The sequence below is a fragment of the Haliotis rufescens genome, unplaced genomic scaffold (assembly GCF_023055435.1).
Source record: "Haliotis rufescens isolate VD_foot unplaced genomic scaffold, xgHalRufe1.0.p SCAF_3, whole genome shotgun sequence".
In the NCBI taxonomy this organism is placed as follows: domain Eukaryota; kingdom Metazoa; phylum Mollusca; class Gastropoda; order Lepetellida; family Haliotidae; genus Haliotis; species Haliotis rufescens.
In genome coordinates this window covers 712,164-724,948 of record NW_025964001.1, presented here as the reverse complement: position 1 = coordinate 724,948, position 12,785 = coordinate 712,164, and the positions used below count along the sequence as shown (strand labels likewise).

Below are 12,785 nucleotides of genomic sequence, written 5' to 3'. Positions count from 1 at the left end.
TCAGTTCTTGCCGGTTGGCTGGAGAGTGTGGTCGTTGTCGAACACGACGATCCATCAAGTCCCAGAGGTGTTCTATGGGGGACATGTCGGGTGAGCGTGCAGGCCACGGCAGGACGTTGACGTTGTTGGCTGCGAGGAAGTTAGTGACAATTCTGGCTGTATGGGCTCTAGCGTTGTCATGCTGATAAATGACACCACGTGGCTGCTGTTAGAAATGGTAGGACAACTGGACGAAGAATGTTATCCATGTAACGCTGAGCTGTCAAGTTTCCGTCAACGATGACCAGCGGTGTCCTCTCCTGCCCACAGATCCCTCCCCACACCATGACACTCCCTCCACCATATGGTACGACCTCCTGCACGCAACACGCCGCCGCTCGTTCACCCCTTCGGCGGTAAAAACGTTGTCTTCCATCAGCCCTAAACATACAGAATCGACTTTCGTCAGTGAAGACAACCCTCTGCCAGTCACGTCGTTGCCAACGTCGTACAGTCCGGGCCCGTCTCAAACGCAGACGACGATGTTGCGCTGTCAATAGCTGTCCTCTGTATGGTCTAAAAGCCCTGATTCCATGAGCCCTGAGTCTCCTGGTCACTGTCTGTCGACTAACCCTGTGACCTAAGGCATTTGTCGCCGATGACGTCACTGTCAGGAATCGATTTCGGAGGTGCAAGGTACGCAAGTACCGGTCATCATGGGGCGTGGTCACCCTGGGCCTGCCTGTCTGTCTGTAACGTTGCATCAAGTTGGTAAGGGCAACACGGGAGCAACCGAAGGTTCGTGCAATATGGGCGTGGGTGGCTCCCATCTGTACCATACCCAAGGCTCGTTCACGTTGTTCGACTGTGAGTCGTGGCATTTCTTTTGTGTGTTTTTTATCACTGTGGATGTCTGACTTGCCGTTGCAATCGTTTTATACCCTTACCATCACGTGCATTTGCAGTTGTCCGTGGTGCACGTGTTTTTCACTTTTTCGCGTGTTATCTCGCAAACATGTAACATACGATTAACATTTTCTGCATACACTATTGTTGTATTTAGGTTATGTGTTTTAGATAGACTTCATCGAAAATAAATAAATTATCCTTTGTCTGAAATTTATATTTTCAGTTGGTAAAGTTTCTTTTGGACGTCAGTTTATATTTATAAACGAACATGACAATTTTCAGCTGTCGAAGCAGCAGTGAATGTGGACATGACATATAGGAACACCTTCTCCTCATCAGACTCGACTAGGTCAGGTGCACATGTGTTCACACTTGTTTCATTCTTAAGGCTGAGTAGCGACTGACGTATTATCCCTACACATATGCAGGGTCTAGCGATGTAAGCTCCTCGTTTCTATAGTTTGTTTATGGGGGCCACATTAAGGTATATCAAGGGTTTACACGTTTAAACTGAAGACTGTAAACCTAATTTTGTCTCGTTAAGGCTGTTTAGTAATCATGAAATATGGCATGTCCTGTAATAATCACATGTGTTTCGTGGAGAACGCCTCTTGGATTTAAATACAGAACTGAAATAATGACTTTTTGTAATGTTATCAATTATTTGAATAACGTTTGGGGGCGGTTGGGTAGCCTAGTGGTTCAAGCGTTCGCTCGTCACGCCGAAGACCCGGGTTCGATACCCGACATGGGTACAATGTGTGAAGCCCATTTCTGGTGTCCCGCCGTGATATTGCTGGTATATTGCTAAAAGCGGCGTAAAACGATACTCACTCACTCACTAAAAAACGTTTGAATAAACTATTGTGACGGTAAACCTTCATGAAGTGTATGATATTAAGATAATATTCTGACAATATTTCTTTCTGTTTTGACACGTTAAAATTGTACTGAGATACATGAGATATTATGCCGAAGTTTAACATGGAATCCCCATTCAAAATATATTGACTTCGAGCTGGCCAGTCCCCGTGGCTATACCCCCTGTATGTTCTGTAGGACAAGCAATGAACTAGCCGGGATAGCCATCCCAAGAATTGCCAAAATGTTTTCCAGAAAATACTGCAACGAATTTTGCTTTTGGTTTTGCAGAAATCGTGTTCGCTTTACTTGCTAGATGGCCTGGAAAATGCGTTGTGAGAATTCATAGAGCAGACGCTAAGAATGCCTTGGCGACAATCGGAACAGTAAACAAAATACATAACATAATCGGATATATAAGCTTATTGCAGGTGGCCGTAATCGGAGCTTTGGAGAGTAATTCAGTTACGCCGCGGAACGTCACCTTAAGCCCACAGTGACGCCAGAGCACGGCTGTTTGCACTGACGTGCCGCCAGCAAACCAAGGAACGAGCGCCAATCATGGCAAGCTCCTCACAGCGATAGCCAATTCGCAGAGGTGTCTTATACTATTGCTGCCGCTGTTCCGGCCGGCCTGCAACGATGTATGACCTGAACTCGCAACCAAAGAACCGTTAAGTTTTAAGCGATGAATTTTGTAATTTTGTCCCGTTTTTTCGTTTTCGTTGTTTGTCAATTTAATATTCTATTTCACACAAAGGGTGTGGTAAGAACGTATATGTTCAATTTCGAATCTGATTAAACAAACAAAACGTTAATTAATCTGGGAAATAGAAAGTGAGTGGAAAACTTTTACAAAATTCATGATGATGGCATTCCGAAAGACAAGCACCAAAAAATTAATGTCATTACATTCTTGATCAGAGGTCAAATTTCCAGATTCTTATACGGGCGCTTTCACACTGGCGGCAGCGATGACACAGGGAGCCTGCGATCCTGACTCAAGGGGTCGCAACTCTGCACAAAAATACAGACTGTGAAATGTCTGTAACGTAATAATATTCAGGGCCGGTGACTTCTTATCGCTGTAAACCGAGTGTTTACCTTGATATTACCCTTATACACGTGGTGTCCCAGCGACTTCCTTTGTTTATATTTATCACACCCTGAAGACGTTAGATATCGGCTATATACTATCAACCATCCTCTGCATACCCTCATCCTCGATTTTCAAGTATATGATCCAAACATAATAATAATAGTAATCCTGTTCTTTTCCTTCAGGGTGGTTGTGCCCACATTTAACAATTTACCAGCCACATGGACCAGTGAACATCCGGGTTAGAATTGGTCTTCAGCAACCCATGCTTGTCGTAAGAGGCGACTAACGGGATCGGTGGTCAGGCTCACTGACTTGGTTGATGGGTGTCATCGTATCCCAATTGCGTGGCTCGATGCTCATGATGTCAATCACTGGATTGTCTGGTCCAGACTCAATTATTTACAGATCTCCGTCATATAGCTGAAATATTGCGGCGTTAAACAACAAACATCCAACAACAAACAACAACACCAACCACCCATGTGTCAAGGAAGAACACCATAATGTTTCACTCTGTATCACCCTGTTGGGAATCGAACCCGTAACTTCGGCGAGACTAGCCGTCGCTTTACCCACTAGGCTACGTTCTATTACCTTCAGAGAAATTGTTTCACATTAGACAGGATCATAATACATATTTACGTTCACAATATGTCTATGAATGTGTAAATTATTTTCATTATATATCAAGTGTACACTCTATATCATAAAGTACAGACGGGCTGTCACAGCCTAGCGGGGATTACATACAGTAAATAGGAGAGAAATAAGATCACTACCTGCCAATCGTTCTCCGTCCTCGGTGAGAGTATTGGTAGTCTAGCAATAGCTCATTGTGTGGACTTAAGTCTCTTGTACTCTTTCACTAGGCGTTATAATAAATCATGATCAAAACTGTGGCAAGATAAACCCAGCGCTATTATTCCTGCCACTTGACTGTCGTCATGCAGTGAGTCTGGTTTCGTGTTCTATATTTACATAATCGACCCGTGGTGGCAAGTGAAGGTAGTGTGATTTGGTCAATAGGTACGCGGGCTCTCGTCGGGAGAGGGAGAGTGATTTGGTCTTGAGGCCTTAAACAACATGGCGCCTGATACTATTGAAATGTGTTGATAACAGTACAAGCGGATATCTACAGTTCGATGGCGTCCCGTGTTCGATAATGTAAAGAGCTGATAAGAAATTGACTGGGCACTTAGACGGCGGAACAAAAGATGGATCAATCAGGTGAAGTATCGGTGGGGCGGGGAGAAACTTTACTGAGGCAACAACCGTCTACAACGACGACTCCATTTTCAGGACACAATCGAGACGGTGACGGCGGTGATCCACACCCTCCCGTCAAACATGGTAGCTTTAAATCAAGTGCCACGAGTGAACGAAGCGGTCACGTGTCAAGCGACAGCTCCCCCGAAGACGGTGACGACTCCTGGGGGATGGTAAAAGTGAAAGGGGGCGACAGAAGAACTGAGTTGCCCAAAATGCCTCCCAAAATGCTTCCAAATTTTGGCGAACATCCTGTCAAGAAGGTCCGCAAGTGGAACAAGGCTGCCGAAAGAAAGCTGGAGATGGATGTGGAGTCTCTGACCCAGGAACTCAAAACCAAAACTTCAAAATTGGATAAGGGCATTCAGAGCGTGGAGGATGAACTACGAGACTTGGACCTGGAAAAGAGTTATACACCACGTTATAGTGAAATGGCGTCTTGTTGTACCTATAGTCAAAGGTCAAGTGTGACCTTACCCGACATTCCATGCAGCAGACGTCACAGCAGCACCAGACGACAAAGAAGCGGCCATCGGTGTACATACAACCCGTTGAAATCTAAGCAGAAATGCCACCATTTCCCCTGCGCCCTCCCCAAGACGTACCACACGATTGGCTATCGTGGGGATCCTGGGACTACCTCATGGATGACGTGGGAAGACATTAAGCAGAGCTGGGACGTGCCGAATCTGGTCGACAACATTTCCACGTCCGTCCATGACGTCAGTGTTTCCCCAAGAATATTGACGATGAGGAAGGAGAACAGATTACGGCGGGTAATAGAACGCCGGAAGTGTATTAACGATATGCATCGGCCGCAAAGCTGGGAGACCAACTATGGTCAGCCGACTTCTTTCAAACAACTGAAATATCCTGTCCGCCTCTACTCCATCTCCAACTGATTGTGAGGAAAGATAGGCGGAGTTGGAGTGGAACTCGAAGTCGTGGGAACCACCGAGAATGTGTTATTTGTTCGAGACAAGCGGAGTGCCGATATTTTACCCCAACGGCGATAAGGATGCTTTGACATGATCACATGTTACTTCGTACTTTTATCGAGTTCGTTAAATTCGTATAAGCGAGTTTTCACTTTGTGTTTTTTTATTTGTTGATTAAATTAATGTCCATGGAGAATCGACTCGCAGATCGACTCACAAAGTTATCTTTACTTCATGTACATCTCAAGGACAACTAACTCTGGAGATACCAAGACCTTATGTGACGACATATACGTTGATTACCATTTGATGTGATCTCAAGACCAAGGCAGTCGGGTAGCCTAGTGGTTAAAGCGTTCGCTCTTCACGTCGAAGACCCGGGTTCGATTCCCGACATGGGTACAATGTGTGAAACCCATTTATGGTGTCCCCCGCCGTGATATTGCTGGAATATTGCTAAAAGCGGCGTAAAACATACTCACTCAAGACCAAACAACAAATATGTTTATGGATTTGTGAAAAGGAGATCTTAAAACTGAATGTAACAAATACATTTATAGATTTTTTCTCAAGACAGAATTTGAAGATAATGTTTACTTTCTAAATGAAATCTCAAATCAGAGTGTGTTTTCACACCAATAACATATCTTCACACACTCTATAGACTCCGTGAACATGTGTGTCAGTGTGTGATATCTATTCTGCTACTTCCGCCTTATACGGATACATCGCTTAAGTACAACATGCTGACACAGTGACTCACGATGTGGTGGTAGACTCTTTCATCATACATGTTTTTCCTGACACATTTCCTTAACAAGGAACACTCAACACTGGGTGTGGATTAAAAAACAGAGGTGGTGTGGTCTATTTAAGGACACCGATGAAGGTGTCTGCGATCACTGACATTTTAGCTTCAACGTGACACTGGGTCAGCACCAGCAACATTGGGTGAGTGAGTGAGTTGGGTTTAACGCCGCTTTTAACATTATTCCTGTTATATCACGGCGTGTCAGCTTAATGTGGGAGGAAAGCCCGAAGTGATGCAGGTCTCAGACGTTTACCACTTTGGTGCTGACAAACCTTGAAACATAATCGGGGCGAACCGGGATTCGAACCCACAATCATAGGTTTCTGGCGTGCCTAAGGGACGCAACTCTGCACAGCGAATCGCGGCGCCTTAGACGACTGGGCCACCCGTGCCCCCTAGCAACATTGGGAGATAATAAAATGAATGTCATATGAAGTGTCCGTATATTTGAATATACCCGGTGTTGGCGTTAGTTGTTTTGTTTGTTGTGTAACGCCGCACTTAGCAATATTCCAACTATATGACGGCGGTCTGTAAATAATCGAGTGTGGACCAGACAATCCAGTGATTGATGTCATGAGCATCGATCGACGCAATTGGGATACAATTGGGCATACCACCCGATCCCGTTAGTCGCCTCTTAAAACAAGCATAGTCGCCTTTTACGGCAAGCATGGGTTGCTGAAGACCTATTCTACCCCGGATTTCCAGGGGTCACAACATTGAAGGTAGGAATGAGACACGTTGGTTAGTTATACCCGTGATAGTATATATTCGATACCCGTGATGGTATATATTCGTTATACCTGTGATGGCATATCTTAGTCATACCCGTGATGGTATATATTAGTTATACCCGTGATGGTATATATTGATTTTACCCGTGATGGTATATATTGTTATACCCGTGATGGTATATATTGGTTATACCCGTGATGGTATATATTAGTTATACCCGTGATGGTATATATTGGTTTTACCCGTGATGGTATATATTGGTTGTACCCGTGATGGTATATATTGGTTATACCCGTGATGGTATATATTGGTTATACCAGTGATGGTATATATTCGTTATACCCGTGATGGTATATATTCGTTTTACCCGTGATGGTATATCTTAGTTACACCCGTGATGGTATATATTAGTTATACCCCTGATGATTTATATTAGTTATACCCGTGAACGTATGTATAAGTTATACCCGTGATGGTATATATTCGTTATACCCGTGATGGTATATATTCGTTATAGGCGTGATGGTATATATTAGTTACATTCGTAATCATAGATTATAGATTCATTAGGCCACAAAAATAGATCCCATAAGCGACGTATTCAGAGATTTTCCATTTCGGTTTTTGCATTCTATGCGTTATCGTATGTGGTGACGTATGTGGTGACGTGTGTGGTGACGTGTGTGGTGATGTATGTTGACGTATGACTACGTGTAAGTTGACATGTGTGGACGTGTGTGGTGACGTGTTTGGACATGTGGGGACGTGTGTTCACGTGTGTAGACATTAATGGCGACGAGTGTGATGATGTGTGTGTGGACATGCGGCGAAGAGTGTGCACGTGTGTGATGACGTGTGAGGACATGTGTCAACGTGTGTGGAGACGTGTGTGGCGACGAGTGTGACGACGTGTGTACACGTGTGTGATGACGTGTGAGGACATGTGTCAACGTGTGTGGAGACGTGTGTGGCGACGAGTGTGACGACGTGTGTACACGTGTGTGATGACGTGTGAGGACATGTGTCAACGTGTGTGGAGACGTGTGTGGTGATGACGTGTGAGGACATGTGTCAACTTGTGTGATGTCGTGTGTGGACATGTGGAGACGTGTGTGATGACGTGTGAGGACACGTGTCAACGTGTGTGGAGACGTGTGTGGTGATGACGTGTGAGGACACGTGTCAACGTGTGTGGAGACGTGTGTGGTGATGACGTGTGAGGACACGTGTCAACGTGTGTGGAGACGTGTGTGGCGACGAGTGTGACGACGTGTGTACACGTGTGTGATGACGTGTGAGGACATGTGTCAACGTGTGTGGAGACGTGTGTGGCGACGAGTGTGACGACGTGTGTACACGTGTGTGATGACGTGTGAGGACATGTGTCAACGTGTGTGGAGACGTGTGTGGTGATGACGTGTGAGGACATGTGTCAACTTGTGTGATGTCGTGTGTAGACATGTGGAGACGTGTGTGGTGATGACGTGTGAGGACACGTGTCAACGTGTGTGGAGACGTGTGTGGTGATGACGTGTGAGGACATGTGTCAACTTGTGTGATGTCGTGTGTGGACATGTGGAGACGTGTGTGGTGATGACGTGTGTGGACATGTGTCAACGTGTGTGATGATGTGTGAGGACATGTGTCAACGTGTGTGGAGACGTGTGTGGCGACGAGTATGACGACGTGTGTACACGTGTGTGATGACGTGTGAGGACATGTGTCAACGTGTGTGGAGACGTGTGTACACGTGTGTGATGACGTGTGTGGACATGTGGAGACGTGTGTGATGACGTGTGAGGACATGTGTCAACGTGTGTGGAGACGTGTGAGGACATGTGTTAACGTGTGTGGAGACGTGTGTGGTGATGACGTGTGAGGACATGTGGAGACGTGTGTGGCGACGTGTGTGGCGACGTGTGTGCACGTGTGTGATGATGTGTGTGGACATGTGGCGACGTGTGTGGCGACGTGTGTACACGTATGTGATTACGTGTTTGGACATATGTGGCTACGTGTGTGACGACGTGTGTGTGGACTTGACGCTGACTACGCCTTAGTCTTTACATGTCCAATATCAGTTTCAGTTTTAGTGTTCGGCCATATAAACATGCACCTACAGAGAAGCCTGGGGTTCTCACGACACAGGGGCTTTCCTAGTCCGGCACCATGAGTGAGTGAGTGAGTTGGGTTTTACGCCGCTTTCAACAGTATTCCAGTTATATCACGGAGTGCCAGCTTAATGTTGGAGGAAAGCCCGAAGTGATGCAGGTCTCAGACGTTTACCACTTCGGTGAAACCCTCGAGCACGGGTATGGTGCTGACAAACCTAGAAACATAATCGGGGCGAACCGGGATTCGAACCCACAATCCCGGAAACCCACGAGCACGGGTATGGTGCTGACAAACCTAGAAACATAATCGGGGCGAACCGGGATTCGAACCCACAATCATAGGTTTCTGGCGTGCCCAAGGGACGCAACTCTGCACAGCGAATCGCGGCGCCTTAAACGACTGGGCCACCTGTGATCACCCCCACCCCCACCCCCCCCCCCCCACCCCCCCCCCCCACCCCCCCCCCCCCCCCCCCCCCCGGGAATATATATATATATATACTGTCGAAACGCATACAAAAGCAAGTCTAGCCAGCTCAAGCTAGCTCTATTCCACGTGAAATCAGCATAGGGAACTTTTAAAATGTTTTTGTTCGAGTCTGCCGAGTCTGTTCGAGCATGCCCAGCATCCGCCTGGCTTCCTACAACGTGACTGGGAGGTCTCCGCCCTAACATCTTCTGGAAGGAGTTCATCGCCTCCTGGGAAGGGCCTGTAACAAAAATCCCCATTTGAAGTTTTCATAAATGTTAACATACAATTACATCGTGACTGAGTGTACGAGACAGAATCACTACCTCAGATATAACACACGCACATATGATGCAAGTATATTTATCAATCAATCTTTCAATGAACTTCACACGGATGTGGCCTGATTTGGTTGGGATATGTTTAAGGAAGGAAACAGACATGTTTTGTGGTACGAGTCGAATGGCGAGGCACGTAAAACAACACCCAGACATACACGGGGTGAGCACAGTCGATGCATTAGCGTCAGCTTAATTATATGGGGTGGGATAGTGACTGTATTTGCTTTACAGTACACTATGGTTATAACGAACACGCTTATAACGAACTAACGGATATAACGAACTAACGTTTTAGGCCCGACTATATGCTGTAGTTATGCTGTATATATGCGTATAACGAATTACGGTTATAACGAACTAAAATTAGTAGTCCCTTTGAGTTCGTTATAACCGTAGTTTACTGTATATGAATTACGAAAAAAAGGGGGGGGGGGGGCGCGGAATCCTAAGATGGCGGGTTCGAATCAAAGAGTCTTGAGTTGGCATCCCCGTATCCTGGGTTACGGGTTTCACATCAAGCCGTACATGTCTCAGATCTACATCACATGGCCTGCCCTCTCCTAATGACGACGTGTTTGGACATGTGTGGTGATGTATGACAACGTGTGTGTTGAGATTTGGTGACGTGTGGGGGTGTATGTGTACGTGTGTGGAGGTGTATGTGTACGTGTGTGGAGGTGTATGTGTACGTGTGTGGAGGTGTATGTGTACGTGTGTGGAGGTGTGTGATGCCGTGTGTGGACCTGTGTGGACATGTGTGGTGATGTATGGTGACGTGAGTGGTGACGTGTGTGGTGACGTGTGTAGTGACGTGTGTTATATGTTATGGTCTGCCCTATGTCTTACTTACCTACCAATATGTCACACCCCTTTAAGTCCACACATACCAGCGAGTGAGTGAGTATGGTTTTACGCCGCTTTTAGCATTATTCCAGCAATATCACGACGGGGGACACCAGAAATGGGCTTATCACAATGTACCCATGTCAGGAATCGAACCCGGAAAACGCTTTAACCAGTAGGCTACCCGACCGCCCCAACACATACCATTCCAATGTCACATCTAGAAAGTTTTCCATATATGGATGTAGAGAAAGAGTGAAGAATATATTTACACACTGCGGTAAGTCAGGAACTGTTCACACGACACCTTAACTCTTAACAAGGCCACGAAAAGGAATTGATTTAACGGTTTATTATTCATCACAAGTTAAGAAATCGTCATCTGGATCCGCCACTGTATTGTATGCATTGAGAATGTGTAATCTATTGTACTCTATATTTATTCCCTTAATAGCACCAGGGAATAATATAAAAGTTATGACACATTATTCTTATCAACTACATGTTACATTAATCTTTTGCTGTTGTACGATTAAGTATATACAATTAGCGAGATATTCTACTCACAGTGTAAAAAGCCTTACTTTGCTGAAATTCTGTTTTGATCAATATTGTCACTTGCACACACTGCTAGATTACATTGCTCTTCGAGCACTGGCTTGGTAGCTCTCTCTGGTCCGTAAACTTCGAACAGATGCTTAAGATCATGATGAAACGCGTCGTAATAATGACAATGACAATGGCAAAGACACTACTGTATATTACCTGCTAGGGAACCCGTTTACACATGAAAATGCTGACAGTGCAGATTGTGTAAATAAATTTCAAATGTGGGATCCAGGATTTTTTTTAATACGATGTGCATGCGTGCTTGCGCGGGCCTGATATAAGAATTTCTGATCTCGAAGCGACCTATAAAAGTGGTTCTGCGCGATATATCACAACTAATATTATCGTTCATACACATCTCTAAAAGCATCACCAGTGTACATGTGTGACTAGATACTCATTCCCTCCCCGCCCCCCTCTTGCAAGCGTAGAGCACTACAATTTATCCTGGAATATGTTTTTTTAATTTTTTATTTATTGTTCAACGCCGCACTATTCCAGCTATATGACGGCGGTCTGTAAATAATCGAGTCTGGGCCAGACAATCCAGTGATTGACATCATGAGTATCGATCCATGCAGTTGGGATACGATGACATGCATCAACCAAGTTAGTCGCCTCTTACGACAAGCATCGTCGCCTTTTACGGCAAGCATGGGTTGCTGTAGACCTATTCTACCTCGGATCTTTAAGGGTCTCCTGGAATATATGAAAAAGTATACATTCTCAATGCATACAATATAGTGGCGGATCGAGAGGGTTTCTCCATAAACCGTGGTGACGTTTTGTTTGCGCACTGCCTTCCGTGATAACGTGTTTATTTTTAAAGTAAAAATAATAAGGGTTTAAAAACGTTTGTGATGGTTCGAATACGCTCATGGATGGACTCCAACCCCCACCCCCATCCCCACCCCCACCCCCCCACCCCCCCCCCCCCCCTCCCCACCCCCACCCCCACACCTTTTTTAATAATCCTGGGCCCGCCTTACACGATAAATATTGTTCCTGCATGTGTTCTCTGTCAATATATTACGTCACCATTCTATTTACGGACGTTTTCTAGTTTTCTTAATATACTTCTATCGTTTTGATCTACAGGGAAGAAATATAAACATCCTGGAAATATACGTTTTATTGTAGGGTTGTGTTGAACATATACTTATAGAAGGCCATGATACCAAGACGTGCAATAAACACTTCCACTGGTCTGAAACAACGACTAACGTGAGTAGTACCAATTACTAGTACCGGTGAAATTGAAAAAGCCTTTAATTTTTTCTTCCTTTCTATAATTCATAGGGACCTAGGTTTATGGATGTTAACTTCTTTTATTGAATAGACACACACAGCGTCTTCTTGTCAGCTCCTTGTTATTGCATAGACAGCAAAGTTTCTTATTGTCGTTAACGTCCATCAATAAACGCCTGCCTTGAATTAGCGTCTGTCGTTTAAGTTTTGTAAACGCCTATAACATGTTTAACAAAGCGATCGTAGCACTACGAATGACGTAAGTCTGTGTTAAAAAATAGTGAAAAATAGAGTTACGTTACCCGTGGCTATGGTCGCTTTGTGAAACTGGAAGGTCTAACTTTGGTATATCCCTTAAAAAACTTGTTAAACATCAACATTAAGACAGAAAAAATGACAAAAATTATATGCAAAAGCCTCTCTAAAAAAATAATAAGCGCTGGTCTCAAAAAGCACCCAAGTGAACATATTGAAAGTTGAATACGGCATTTAAATGCAAGACGGAACCTGAGTAGACCACGCCTCGCGTCATTGTGTCAGACAAGAGTCGTCTCCCA

At 44.9% G+C, this 12,785-nt stretch overlaps 1 protein-coding gene across 1 annotated transcript; it reads left to right on the top strand.

Annotated features, from left to right (window-relative positions):
- The first annotated feature begins 3,652 nt into the window (after positions 1-3,652).
- Positions 3,653-5,267, top strand: LOC124140717. The gene has a single exon (XM_046508419.2). It carries the CDS (start codon positions 4,066-4,068, stop codon positions 5,017-5,019), a length of 954 nt encoding a protein of 317 aa, XP_046364375.2. The 5' UTR covers positions 3,653-4,065; the 3' UTR covers positions 5,020-5,267.
- Positions 5,268-12,785: the final 7,518 nt, after the last annotated feature.